Genomic DNA, 15,683 nt, shown 5'->3' on the forward strand with positions numbered 1-15,683 from the left:
ATTTGTATAGCACTAAACATATTTTCTCCAGCATGCTTAATTACAAAGAGAAAGAACAGTTTTACAATGGAAAACTCAATACTATCACTTATCATGTGACCAGCATAGTGGTACGAAACACTACGCAAACATGGTCCCATGCTTTGAGAGACAAGCAGGGTACAACCTACTTCTCCAGTATTCTTGACAAGAATACTCAACCTAAATGATGAGAAATTAACTCGGAATCACTCTGTAAAGGCACTCATTATTCTTCAAATCAGGAGAGATTAAAGAGTGAGTCCTGACAGCTTGGAGGTGACCACTTGGACATTTCAACTGGATACAAATAGAACATAAGACTCTACACCAGAGTAAGTGGGGAAACCTGAATACAACTAGGTTTAATAAGCAGTATTATACCAGCATTAATTCCTAATCTTAATAAATGTTATATAAGAGGTCAATAACAAAAATTAACTAAGGAGAGCATAAGGATTCTGTAAATATTTTTTATTTTTTGCAATTTCCTGAAGCTTAAAATTATTTTATGGTTAAATGTTTAAAAGAAAAGAGGAAATGCCAACACTCACACCGCCCAGCAATGAACACTTACCAGTAAGTTACTCTGGTTGGAATTTTATCCACTGTCTTAAGCTTGGGATTAAAATTGTATCTATCATTGTGTTAAACTATAATTTTATCACCTAAAAAACTGTTATTGATAGTCAATGGCAATCATGACAAGAGAGCCATATTATCATATGTATTAGTCATGTCAAGTCAACCTGTCACAATAGACCCAAGCACTGAGACTGCATAGCCACTGATTTTTGGAGCAAATAGCAAGTTTTTCCGTCACCCAGCCTATGCAAAAGTTAGGAGTGACAGCAACAAGTTAGATAACACAAAATGTCTCAGTGCAGAACACACAAAAATTACACAAACCAAACTCAGCCTGTGAGGAGGCGGAGTACGGCTTAGTGGCAGAGTACTGCCTAGCACTTAGAGACTGGGCTCAAAATCCAGCACTTGACAGTGACGACTGCATCACCACTGCCACCAAGATCAGTCTGTAAAATTGTGCTACAAAGTACCCATCAACCAAAACCCAAATCAGCCATAAATTTTGGGTGGAAATTTCTCAGTAATTACAAGATTGTTTCATGTTTAGTCTCAGGAGCTTTTTGAGCAAGTCTGGATAAAATAAAACTCAATGCTGGAACTCCATTTCTTCCTCTGAAAACACAATTTCTCATCTGACCCCAGCAAATGGAGTAAATACCCAGATGCTTTTGGGCCCAGTGTGGATGAGATTTTGCCTCAAATTTCCTGCACAAATCTTACGTGTGTATGTACACACGCACGTATAGCCCCCACAAGGGGAAGAATTAAAATATTATTATTATTATTATTATTTTAAAAAAGCATGTTTTTTTCCCCCCCAAGTGGGGCAGGCCAACTATAACCAGTTAGACAAGTGTGACCTGTGTCCCACAGTGCCACTGTGGTGTCCCTGTGGACACTGCTTCAGGCAGGCAGTGCATATACAGAAGGCTTCCAGCATCCTTTCCACACACAGGGAGGGTTGGTACTCACCGTCTAGCAGCTCTAGGGTGACTGTAGGGTCCACATACTCCCACCAGTGCTTTCCATCGGTTGACACAGGAATCTCCCAATTGGACCATTTGCAAGCCAAATGAATGCATACACATGCTATCACTGTGGGTTTGTACTGAAGACAGAAGGTCGTAAGATGCAAACTGGTGTAGAGCAGATTTAAAAGTGGAGGGCCACAGAAATTCAAAGTATGTAAAACAAAGAAAAACATTTGCCAGTAAGACAAAAGTAAACATAAAATCAGACATGCTTTTCTTTACATGACATTCTATTAAATTAATAGCTAACACAACTGAAAAATGTAATAAAAAATCGTTATAGATCACGGAACATTTTCCTCATTTTTACTCCTCAGTAGTATATTAATATTCTATTTTCATGATTAATATTAATAAATTTTTGTTTTAAAACCTAACAAAGTATTATATAAATGAAAGAGCATATTTATAATAATCAAAGTATAACCTTTTAAACCACTCTTGTGATAGGTTTTTTTTAAACACACGCATATATACTTTATAAAACAAAGCAATTTTACTATCACAATCAAAAATTAGATCATTTGACATGGTTTAATTAACAGTTCTTGTTCATGTACATTTCTATATCCCTTACAGCAAAGTCTCAAAGAGAACTTACCTTATGCCAAGACATTTCAAGGTTCAAAAGCAGGTCAATACTAATAAATACTACCTCTACTTCTTATCATGGACCAAAAATTGGGCATGTGACATTTCACAGGCTAGTTTTTATAATAACGTTTTTTGTTAGTTTTCTGAGACAGGGTCTCATGTAGCCCAGACTGGCCTCAAACTTGCTATGTAGTTAAGGGTAACCCTGAAATTCTGATCTTCATGTCTCCATTGTCCAGTCTGGGATGACAGGCATACCACCATGCCTAGCTGGCTAACCTAAGTTTTGTTAATCCAAAAAGCTAGTTTGGTTCTCATTTCCACAGTGCTCACTTAAGAGCTTTCAACCTTTAATACCAAGCCAGAACAGAATTATACATATACTTCATAGCTCCTTCAAACTATTCTAGTTTAGAATAGATGAAACATTTACTGAAAAGCCACAAACACACATTACAATTTTACTTCATATAAATGGAAAAGCAGGACTTTTAAAATAAAGATTGCATCTCTGCAAACCTAAGCACTGATAATAATTGACTACTTCTAATTTACTATTTGGAATATTATCTGGAACAAGTCCAAAATTACATAAATTTTACTTAAGAAACTTTAGCAATTATTCTAAAAGACTGGATCAATGTGAAAATAAAAAAAAAATGTCATTTAACTATAATTGTAAACTAAAAATAGCTTTATACTTACCAAGTTTCTAGGTTAAGTTTAGCTCTGTGTAATCTTTAGCTGCTATTCAGGCTACCAAGTTTAGACTTATGCACTCACAAATCGAGAATATGCCACCAGAAAGCACCACTACACTTCACAGTGTGCATTTAACCCCTCTGTGCCCAAAGTCCCTTGTACAATACACCGCAAAGCAACCAGGAAGGTACCACCACAGTAGATGGTCCAGTCTCCTGTTGCAACAAGGGCAAGAGACACGTTGAGGGGGCCCTGCATTAAAGGAAGCTATAGTGTGCTACAACAGTGCAACAAAGAGGGTCAGGATAACAACCTGTTGGTAGCCATGAAATAGGATGTCTGTGCCAAATCCTTGCTTGCTGTAAGAAAAGAAAGAAGAACGAAGACAATATCATCAGCTTCAACATGTCAACATCACAAAAACTCTCAATACAACAAAACATCAAATATTTGTACACAAAAAGTAAATGTTACTTACTACTTACAAATATCACAAGAGCGCCATCATTTTCTATACTACTGAAAATCTTCAACAACATTCACTCAAATGTTTCTTGCTATCCCCCATAGATCTGAGAAACAAGCCGATTTGCTTTTAGCTAGCCAGTTACAAGGGCTAAACTTGTTACTAAGTTAAGCATCTAGTCAGCTAAAAGTTGAAATAAAGCATTCTCCTGGATTAAAAAAAAAAAACAACAAAAAACAAAAAAACAAAAAGAAGAAGAAGAAAAAAAAGATTTTTGAAGTCTAATACAAACTACGAAGAGTTGCCTGCCAAACTTAAATCCTGTCATTATATTTAGGCTGCTTAAATATTTCCTTCAAAATTGAGCAAAACAACCCCCACCCCAAACTTCTAAGAACATAAACCTCAGTTCTTTACCATGTTATTATATACTGTTATTGTATATTAACAGAATATAGGAAGCTCCACTGTACTAATTTTTAACTTATAGACTCCAATTAGAGATAAAACTCAGAAAGAGGAATATTCTAGGGGGAATGCTTCCAACAATGGTCCCCAACAGGAAAGCAATTTTTAACTAGTTTCATAAGACACTAAAACAGTTTCCCTTCCCCTACCCCATGCTCTTCCCAACAGAGAGACCTCACCAGCCCCCCAGCCCCTTCTGATCAAAAATCACTAGCTTGGCAGTCCCAGGCCCCCACCCCGCTCCCAAGCCCCCCAACCCCCGAACTCCTTCCCCTCCTATTTTCACTCTTGGCACCTGTGATCCCTGCTGCCCCATGTGATCATCAAGGGAAGGTTTAACAAAAGGGATTGGGTCTGGCAGAGCTGTGCTAAGGAAGACTGTCAGAGCACCAGAGGTCTTGGAGGCAGTGTGACTTAAGTATGGTATTCTTTCCTGGTGGGGAGGGAAGGAGAGATCAGAGTGAAAGGTCCCTGGTAAAATGACAACAGCCAATTGTCAGCAAAGTAGCAACTGTCTCATCTGGAGTGGGAGGTGAGGGCTTCACACAAATCATATCTACACACCACCACCACCCGACCAAAAACTCCATACAATAATGAAAACACTCAACTGTGGTACCATTTTTCCTAAGGCCTGTATCTAAATTCAATACAGGGAGGAACATAAAGCGTTCTTGTTAGTTCAAAGTTATAACAGAGCAAAGGAAACAAAGACAATAAAGATAAAAGAAAATCTTTAAAGAGGGAAAATGCAGCCACATCAAGGCTGAGTTAGAGGAACACACACACCAGGATATGAGACTTGAATAGAACAACATCAAAACAAAACAAACAAAAAAAACCTCAAAACTTTTTGGGGAATACATCAAATCTGTAGTTTAAGTGTTAGTTTAAAATCCAGCCTTGTTTACTAAGGCAGTACATATACCTTTGCTAAACACACACTAATGTCTTTCCTCATTAGGCTCTTGATTTAGAGCAAATTATGTGGTTTGCTACCTTGCACAGATTGGTTTATTCTTTCAAGCTTTCAATGAGACCAACCTACATGCTTGTCTTACCATGTACAGCTAGTTGCTATTTGATTCTATACTGTAACTAGGGAAGCAACTGTGTTACAAAGTATATTTATATGTCTGTGAAGAATAGGATCTATAATTAAAATACTGTGTTCTGCGAAGTGATTCTCTTGGTAATGTGTGTTCCTAGTCTTAATCTCTACTGTTAGCAAAGATGCTGGCTTGAAGCCTCTGGGCTTGCTTTCCAATGCTGCCATTTGCAAAATAAAATGCTATCTAGATGTAAAATGAATTCAATTTAGAATGAATGAGACTATTAAGGTAAATACTAAGAACATGAACACACACACACACACACACACACACACACACACACACACACACAACCCTGTAAGTGAGAAACCACAGGATTTTATTTTCAAAAGAATAAAAAGCACAGAAGCAGACCCCAGAAGCTGTGATGCACCGTAAGCAATCCAAATGGAAACTAGAGAAGCAACACTGGCAGCCTGTGGGAAGGGCTCTTGCTCACATAAGGTGTAAGGGCACCATAGCGGGGCATGAGAGTTGTTAGTTTTCTCCATTACCACACAAAAGCAACCAAATGCACTTGGAAAACACAGACAGAAGTAGATGACCTTTAAGATAAAGAACACTATTTCAAAATGACATTTGCATTTTTTTAAATAAGACCCAACAAAAGACTAGAATACACAATATCCATACCAATCCTAAAGGAAAGAAACACCATCACTCATCCCAGATGGTTGAGGGACCACTCACCTCTTACTAACTGGGTGCATTTCACCACATCTGTGTGTGGGTGTTCAATGGTGATCTCAAAACCTGAAATGAAAAGCACTTTTTTTCCCAACTACTTACCACTACAGTACTTGCCTGAGCAAGGAGGCTTGCCATACAATCATAAATGTCAAATACACTCTTCAGTATTAAGAGGATTCCAAAGCCAACATTAAAGCTTCTTATTGCTGACATATGTATTACCCTCCAGAATAAACAGTAACTAGTTTCTTATTTCTCAATAGGAAAACAGACAATTATTTAAACAAGGACAACTTGATCTAAAATTTAGGATTTTAATTCACCTGGGCTTATGTTCAAATCATCAAATAATTACTATCATGGTTGAAGTTTATGTATTATCTCTTTAACATTAAAAAGAAAAAAAACCAACAACAACTTTGCTTCAGAAGATGTGGGAAAGCGTTTCTCATAAACATACCTGCTGCCAACAGCACCACCAAAGAAATTTAACTACTACAGCTGTCTTAATTGTACTGTTAAATCAAAGGGATACAGCTCCAGCTCCTAATGAGAGTCATGTGCACAGTGAGGTATGCCGCACACAGTTTCTAAATATCTTCAAACACTCAAGGAAATGTTGGGAAGCTTTCAATGACTATGCAATCAGCTCTTACATTTTATTATCTTGTATTCTTAGAACTCTGAGTAAAAGTCTAACAGATGAGTAATCAGAGTTTGTAAAGGTATATTTTATTTATATCTCTCCTGCAATTAACTAGCAAAGTAACATTTCAACCAAAGAAATCTGTTTTCTTATGTACACTTATAGGCATTCATTCTCCCTGTGTAAGAGTATGTCATAAAGCATACATATTATTCACCGACTATTACTGTTAGTGATCCAGGGACATGGCCTCAGGAGCACAGAAGCTGACAGTTCTACCTGACTCCCATCTACAGCTCCTATAAGTCTATGTTTTTTTTTTTTTTTTTTTAATTTATATGATGAGTACACTGTAGCTGTCTTTGAGACACACCAGAAGAGGGCATCAGATCCCATTACAGATGGTTGTGAGCCACCATATGGTTGCTGGGAATTGAACCCAGAACCTTTGGAAGAGCAACCAGTGCTCTTAACCACTGAGCCATCTCTCCAGCCCAAGTTTATGTTTTATAACACAACATACTACTCTCAAATGTCTGTAAGTTTTCATAAATTCATGTAAATGTTGTAATTAAGACAATAATGAAAAATAAGACTCTGAGGCAATGTACTCACTTTCATTTTGTGCCTTTAATAAAACTTAATCCATGTGTTTTAAATAAACTACTTTTATAATAAAAACCTGCCAGTACATGTAGCTGTGTGTTTGTGTGTCTGTCTGTCTTTCTGAGACAGGGTCAGTATATAGACCTGGGTGCCCTCAAACTCAAGAGAGCCATCTGTTTTCACCTCCCGAGTGCTGGGAATAAAGGCATATACCACCATTCCTGCTTGTATTTATATTTCTATTCAGTATTTGAGAATGGAATAACAGTGAAATAAAAATAAAAATTTGCTATATAAAGCAGTCTTTATTCCATATATGCAGGATGGAAGTGTAACTGGTAAAGAAACTGCCTCAAGTTTACAAAGGAGATCAGAAACCTGTAGATTTATTAAATTCTGATCTCAACAGAGCTTGTATTTATTTGACCTCGACTTGCTAGGTAGTTCTCTAAGGTCACTTAACTTTAGATAAGTCTAACATTCTAACCAGTTTGCTTATTATCAAAGTTCACTCAAATAATTATTATACCATGTTCAAATAACAGGGGCTGCAGAAATTATTTGTACATACTACCACCTCTGTACTAAAAACTATTTCACACTGCTGTGCAACTCACAGTGAAGCAGAGAGCTGGCACTGTGAAACCTGTCACATTGAAGCCATAGGCATCACTCAACTAAGATATGCCAAAAGAAGTTTCGGAAAAATGGCTACTTAGAAAGAACAAGCAATACTATTTCATTCCAAAGTAGTTTCAAACAACTGTCTTCAATGAGAAGCTATTCTAGAAATTTTTGTTTAGGATATTGGATTAGTGAACACAAAATGATGTAAGCACACATACCCAGTGTTTGTAGCATTATGGTTTCAAGTAAAACCAGTTCTTGAGTCTGCTGAAGATAAGCCTGCCAGATAAAAATAGTATTAGATGTTTAGAATAAATACAACACTAAGAGAGTTCTGGACTGTTAGGCCTCATAGACTACAGAACAACAGTTGCTTACAAATACGAGGCAGAGAGTTGGCATGACGGCATAAACCTGTAATCCCAGCACTCAAGAGGCAGAGGCAGGCAGATCTCTATGAGTTTGAGGTCAGCCTGGTCTACAGAGCGAGTTCTAGGACAGCTGGGACTATTTAGAGAGACCTTATCTCAAATATATATACTATAAAGATAAAAAAACGGTGGCTGCTTATAAAACAAATATGAGGCAAAGAAACTGAGGCAACAGATGGAACACTGCTGCTCCTGGGACACATCTAAATGGAACCACTTTTAAATACAGATGTAAACAAAGCCAAAGGAACAAATAAAAACAGTAATAGGAAACAGGATGTCTTAGTTGAATAAGGACCCAGAGTCTACATAGTACAAGTTCATAGGCACTGCTGCTTCCAGACAGCAAGTACAGGAGCACCAAGCCATGAAAGAGCACTTAAATCAAACTCCCCTCTTAAGAGAAAACGTACCAACTCATGTCCGTGAGTTACTTTTAGAATTAACTTCCCTAGAAAAGGCAAATCTTAAGCCCCTAGAACAATACCATCCATTCACCATAGAGACCCAAATATCACAGTACATTTCCCCTAAAATTCAGGAACCTTTCACAAGGTTCTCAGAAGAAAGCACATAGAAAATTTCCTGCCACTCCAGTCTCAGGACCCTAACAACTGACCCAGGTGAGAAGGAAGCAATACATCACATATAAGCTGGGTATGTCGCCTATACCCTTGGCAGGTGGAGGCAGAAAGACTGAGTTTGAAGTTAGCCTAGACTACATATAGAGCTAGACCCTGTTATATCTGCTCTAAATGCATGTGTACATATGCTTATTTTTTCTAAGAACACAGCCCAGAGAGTGAAATCACCTTTAATGTTACTGAGATGATTTTTAAAAGACTAGCATCCATATACTAGAATAAATGAGTTTATTCTATTAACAGGAACACAAATAAAAAGGAAAAAATAACACAAAGTGATGCCATCGCTTTAAAAGTGTTAAGATACCACATTCTATTATTTATTATTTAATGTACACATTGATATTTTGTTCATTAAAAAACCAGCATCAGTGCTGAATGTATCAATCTTCTATCAGAGCTTAAACTTAGGACTTTAAACTTGATGTAAGTCAAATGGAACTGGTAGTCACTAAGTGGGTAAAAATTCCCAATTAAATGACTTACCTATATTGCTAGAAAAATAACTGCAAAAGCCCTCACTTATAGCTCTTATTTCAGAATGTCACAGAACTTGAGAAGAATAACTACTGGTCTAGAGTAAACTGGAGTTTCTCTCTCTTCATTCCTCTGCTAAGAGTTTCAGTGAAGAGTTACTCAACCTCTGGTCATAACCACATCTACCACCAGGTCAGGTCATAAGGCCTATCCTTTCCACAGTAGGTGCACGCTGAGGAGAAGACAATGAATCTGAAACTATTTCAAAATAACTGTCAATCAAAGAAGAATGAATAAAAATCTTATACAATTTGGGATGACATACAAAATCAAACTATACATGGGGCAGGCATTCCTGCCCTGTCCTGTCAGACAGCTTTTGGTTTTAAATTTATAAAGAAAATGAAAACAGCCTGTTTTTACATACATCACATTTTGTATCCAGCAGTGGCTCTAGGGGATGAAGACAAGCGTGTGCTACTTTGATAACATGTTCAAGCTTTCGAGCCTGTTCTTCCACTTTTGCAGCCAAAAACAATGCAGTAGGTGATATTATCTGTAGGAGAGATTTTTAAAAATTGGTCATTTAAAAGCAAATATATTTTGGGAAAAGTCTCTACACCCTGGGATGGGGAAGGTAAAAAAAGGAATATATTATTACAGCACGAAGACTGATGTAAAAAGCTTTCCTGGTTTCTCGTGCTGGGGATGGAAACAGAGATTTGCACATGTTTAAATACATGCTTTGCCACTGAACTGTATATCCCCAGCACTGATGTAATTCATTCTCATTCTTCTCTCCCCTCCCCTAGAATAGTTTAGCAGTGGGGCACACTGTGTATCAACTTTAGCACACTGATGTTAAAAAGTTCTCATGACTCAATACCACAGAGCCAGCCAATATTCAAAGTATTTATTTTGCAAATATAACAGCAAGAGGGAAAGAAAAAAATGTTTGATTTTGGTTAAATAAGAAAACTTTAGTATTAGTGTGTACACAGTGGAGAAAACGGACAAAGTAACACAAAGTGATGTCATCGCTTTAAAAAAATGTTAAGACACCAGCCAAGCAGACCACACTGCCTCTGCTTTCAGCTCAGCCATTACTTCTGAGTGCTTACTATTCCAACAGCAACTCTACATGTCTAGGAGTCATGTTAGTTATAGAGAAGTAAAAGACTGTACAACACAAAGAGAATTCTGAAAATGAACAAGCTACCTAGAATCTTCATTACTTTACTACAATAATATAAGCAGCTAAACAAGCAAATAAACAAAAAACTCAGGAGAAACAATAAAAACTAGGAGACTAGAACTTTTTCTAAAGGATGTCTAGAAAATAGTACCCTCCTCTAAATATAGTAAGGTAAGTTCTTGGGGTATTAAGTACGAACAACCCTTACTACACATACATTGTCTATGAAAGAGACTGGATTTCAACTGGAGTCAATAATAAACCAAGTAATTACTGACTCAGAAACGAAACAAACTATAAGTTCAAATGTTTAAGAATCTGCACAAAGGAGTTGGAAATGACTCAGTGGTTTAGAGCACTTGTAGAATACCCAGGTTCAATTCCCAGCACCCACATGATGACCTACAACCATTTGTTACTACAGCCCCAATGCCACCTTCTAACCTGAGGGTACCAGGCATGCAGATACCAGGCATGCATACTGCTACACTCGAATACATGCAGGTCAAACATTCATACATATAAAATTTAGAAAAACAAAACTTAAAAGAAAGTTTAATGGTGATTTCTAAATGTTAAGACACAAGTACCTATTGTTCAAAAGGCAAACGGCTGTTCTGTTTTCGGAGGGTCACTCATGACACAGAAATGACGTCAAAGGGGAGGTGAGGAAAGAGGCACACAACTTTATCATCAACAGATTTACACCTTTAGGAGAAGGAGAAGATAACTGAGAGAAGAAATGAAAATCCTCTCCTGAAAATGTTTGAGACTTATGAAATCCACACTGGACTATAGCTCTGAAGTAGACTTTTCCAGTTTAACTTCATTTGCATGAGAGTAAGTAGAATAGCGATCATTTTGAGAAACTCCTTGGTAGAACTTTTGAGTCAGAGTCTCACTATGTAATCTCATCTAGCCTCTACTTCAAGAGGCACTCCCACCTTCTGAGTGTAGGGACTCGAGGGGTGTACTACCACACTGAACACTGTATGTTCAACAGCTTTCAAAGGTTCATGCACTAAAGGCCTAGGGTGGCACAACAGATTTCCAGGTAACTGGAGGAAGTCCCCAAGGGGACTGTGGCCTTTTCCTCCTGATTGATGAGCAGAATCCCAAAGCAACAGCAGCAGAAATATAAATCCTAAACCTTTTTACAGTAACAGAAAGCTGAACTAATACTCATTAACAGCCAGAAAAAAATATTACAATGGTAGTGCTAAAAGAATTTCAAATTATCAAGAATGCCTCAAGTAAATCAAGTCTGCAATCGTGTGTTAAAGAGCAGACTGAATCAGTCATTTGAATCCCCATTATCTATCACTGAGTAGCTGATGTTCAGTGCTTGCTAGTGTATGACCTGGCTAAGGATACCCAAAGGCACCAATATCAAATTCCAAGCACTCCAGATGCCATTCTGGAGATCTAAGAGCCATCGACTACGGGAGAAATTCAAGAAGGCCTCAATAAAATAAAAGTAAATGCTTCCCCACAACCTCTCATTTATGGTCTCGCTCACAATTTAGGAGGTGAACAACTAGTTTATCTAGCCTTCAGCTGCTAACACTATCAAGAGGAAAACAAAAGAGACTCAAATAAAAAAACTAAGGCAGACTTAAATTTACTTCCAAACCACAGAAGTTCTCCTAATTTGCCCCAAAGGCATTTATTAAAGTCTCTACCAAAGTCCTCAGCTAACTCATACAATTACTAACAACACCCCCCATCCTCTTCATAGTAGCAAGCAAGTCTCAATATTAAAAATAAAAACATACAACATTCAAGCTACACAACTTTTCTCCTTAGAAGATAAGACAGTTTTAATCAGATTCCCAAGTTTTACATTACTTTTAAAACAAGAAGCACACATGAAGTTAGGCAGGAATCACTGGGACAGATTCCTGGTTTGGTTACCCACACTCTTTCTCGTGGAAGTCTTTCTGGTCCCCATGAATCACTTAAATCTTGTCTTCTGCAGTATAGTATTAAACTCAACACTCTTCATAGTCAGTTCCAGGGAAACCCACTAATCCCATCCTATACCACTAACAGCCTACAAACATCTTATTCCATTAGGGCAGCAAACAAACCCAAACAGTTTTTTAGATGGATCCCTGGTAACTAACAGCCATTTGAGCTTTTAAGTTCAAGGTTGGCTTTGATCGTACCAGGTACTACTGCATTCTATATGGAAGACTATCTTTTCTGATCAGCTTAGAAGAGTTTCTGAGGATTTGGGCAAAGCATTACTAGCAGCTCTGTTACGTTCAAAGCTGAGTTTGAAAGCTGCTAGCATTTTCTGACACATGTAAACATGGTATAAAGCCAAAGAATTAACACCACTATTAGAAAAGTACAGATAGTTTGCTTTCTGTGACAAAACAGAAAAAGATTCAGTTCACTAGGGAGAGACACATGCAGTACTTCAGTGTTCTAATATCTGGTTCAAAAGACCTTCTTAAATTACTTCAGCTAAAGGAAAGTGGAGGAAAGTTGATCATTCATTCATTCATTCATTCGAGACAGGGTTTCATTATGTAGCTCTTTGGCTGTCCTGGAACTCACGATGTAGACCAGGCTGGTCTTAAACTTAGAGATGTGCCTGCTTCTACCTCCTGAGGCCTGGGATTAGAGGTGGACAGTGCACCTTCACACCCAGCTCCTCTCACTTTTTTGAATGTTACATTCTCAAACTAAGGCAAAGTGATAGGGTGTCATGGCAGAGGGGAGAGAATGACCAGAAAAGTTGGTAAAGGCACACAGGAAGGCCTTGGAATAGGGTTGAAGGAGAACTTCACTACTTGAAAAGGCAAGGGAATACCATACACAAAAGTACTGGGATAAACCAAAAGGCTCATTTGTTACTGCAGGAAAGATTTCTAAGCCTGAAGCAAATTGAACCAATACTCTAGTATGTAAGAAAGCTGCTCATACATGCAGGGGCTGGACCTAGGCCCTCTACACATTTGTAGCAGATGTGCAGCTTCATGTAGATCCCCTAACAACTGGAGGGGGCTGTCTCTGACTCTGCTGCCTTCCACTGGATCCCCTTCCCATAGCTGGACTGCTTCCCTGGTCAGGACTCAGCTCGATTTCTCAAAGAGAAAGGGAAGTAATGGGGGAAGGTTTTTGTGAGGGTAGGACTGGGAGGATAGGAGAGGGGTGATCTTTGATGGGGATGTAAGGTGAATAAACAAACTGACCCCCCCAAAACAATCAAACAAACAACCCCCACTCATGACCTTATTTCTGCTGCATGGAGGCACTGGCAGCAGTGGGTCAGAGAACATGAGTGACTCAGTCTAGCATCTTGGTGGTTTTCTCATTCCAATAATTATGCACACAGTACTGTCACACACAAAAATTCACATTGATTCTTAAAATCTTTAGCAGGGAACAACTTATTATAGTTAAAAGGTAGTTGGTTTAGTAGGCTGTTATTTTTCAATATTGTTGAAAAGCAGCACAGAAAATAAGGACTGATGTTTACATATAGACCCAGTACTGTAACGATATATTGAAAGTGTTATACAATCTGCCATCTCAGTAAGCTGTCTGGGGAGATTAGTTCAACAATATAAATCAGTTTCTAAGAAAAATGAAATACATCAACTTATACCTTGAAGACTAAGTGGCATTTAATAGTTGTCTCCTTACAACAAACACAGCTCCTACCAGTCCATAGTTAATGAGGAAAACCACAGAGGACCAGAGAGATGTCTCAGCACTGTAAGAACACTGGCTGATCTTTCAGGGGGCCCAGCTGCAATTCCCAGAACCCACACAGTAGTTCATAACAGTCTGCCACTATAGTTCTAGGGGACCTGATGCTCTCTTATGGCCTCCAGACAATTGTGGTATATATACATATACGCAGACAAAACCACTCACACACAACTATATGCACAAAAGCTTTAATGTACAGGCTTTCAAGTATTCTACACAAGCCTTACTAAGGACACACTTCTAGTGGTAAACTGTGATACAACAGCAAGAACTCTACAAATCTAACTGATAGCTGATCCTAAAATTCATATGGAAATAAAAGACTGAGAGAAACAATAAAGGGGGTGGGAGGGGAGTCTCACACTCTGAATTCCAAACCTACTGTAAGGTTGTATTAGTACTTATAATACATATACATGTTGAAATTTTGGCTAGGCTTCACTAGAGTACAATGTTCTCAGAAGTGGAGAGACTTTACCACCCTAGTGTAGAACACCTGAAAGTTTATGAGATAACAAGGGCAGGTATAACACACTGTACTGGGACAACTGTGAATACTCACATATATACAAAAAGGAAAACACCTACTTTACACCATAAACAATCATGAACTGAAAATGTGTCAAAGGCCTAAATCAAGAGCTCAATTTGTAACATTCTTATATAATATAGCAGACATAAAAGCCAGATATGGTAGTCCATGTCTATAGTCCCAGCACTTGGGAGGTAGAGGAAAGAGGACCAAGGGTTCACGGTTACCCTTGATTACATAGTAAATTCGAAAGTGAGTCTGGACATAGGAAACCCCACAGCAAATAAATATTATGTTTTAATTATCAAAATAACATTCTTAAAAAAAACAACTATTAATGATCCTAGATTAGGCAAGGGTTATTCCAGTTTGGCACCAATGTCTTATCACCACAAGCATAGAACAAACCAAAAATAATAAACAAGATATTTATGTTACAAATATTGTCAAGAAAGTGAAAATCACAACACAGACTGTTAACATAAACAAACACACACACACTGTAGAGCTACTGGAACCCTCAAATAGTATTTATGGGAAGGTAAAATAATGTTGACTACTTACTTTAGAAAACAGCCTGCTTGACAGTTCCTTGAAATGTGCTTCAAAAAGACATCTAAACACCTAAGTCTAGAACGAACACACAACCCAGGGCTTCCACTAAAAACTGCATGTGAGTGCAGTACTGCTCCTAGGGCTGACAAGTAGAACCACCAGATGTTCAAGTGGTGCAGGCACACGACAGGAAAGACTCAGCAGTGAGAAGGCAGGACACCAACAGTGCTGCGCCACAGATATTTAAAATAATTATGCTACATTCAAGATCTTATCATTAATAATTCCACTAGTAAAAAAATACGCAAATTTATGGAGACAGAAGTTAACAGATCTCTTCAACAGCTAGAGTTAACAGAACATAAATACTAATGTCACTTTGGAGAAAGGCTCAAAAAAACTTAGGCTCTCTGAATTCTTGACTTAAATTCAGTCATTTAATGACTGGCCCCAAATGATCACAAGTTCTTCCCTCCCAGTCCCTGAGTTGTTTGTTTTAAAGCATGAACTGTCAGTTTTCACCATCTTCAGATTTAAGCAGAAAGCTATAATCATTCCCATTTAAAAAAATTCTA

General features: G+C 37.9%; 1 protein-coding gene across 5 annotated transcripts in view; it reads right to left on the bottom strand.

Annotated features, from left to right (window-relative positions):
* Window positions 1-15,683, bottom strand: part of Ccnt2 (cyclin T2) — a 35,449-nt gene that overhangs the window by 6,846 nt on the left and 12,920 nt on the right. For 2 of the 5 annotated variants that reach the window (XM_028771473.1, XM_028771474.1), the window contains exons 3-7: window positions 9,528-9,656; window positions 7,767-7,827; window positions 5,670-5,732; window positions 3,247-3,292; window positions 1,579-1,742 (exon numbers count right to left, since the gene is read on the bottom strand). In XM_028771473.1, coding sequence (XP_028627306.1) covers window positions 1,579-1,742; window positions 3,247-3,292; window positions 5,670-5,732; window positions 7,767-7,827; window positions 9,528-9,656 — 463 coding nt within the window. Of the gene's footprint in view, window positions 1-1,578; window positions 1,743-2,936; window positions 3,293-3,411; window positions 4,016-5,669; window positions 5,733-7,766; window positions 7,828-9,527; window positions 9,657-15,683 lie in introns of those variants that run through there. The other 3 variants (XR_003711950.1, XM_028771475.1, XM_028771476.1) reach the window with 3 other exon arrangements.

This window comes from Grammomys surdaster, unplaced genomic scaffold (assembly GCF_004785775.1).
Source record: "Grammomys surdaster isolate TR1022 unplaced genomic scaffold, NIH_TR_1.0 208, whole genome shotgun sequence".
NCBI lineage: Eukaryota > Metazoa > Chordata > Mammalia > Rodentia > Muridae > Grammomys > Grammomys surdaster.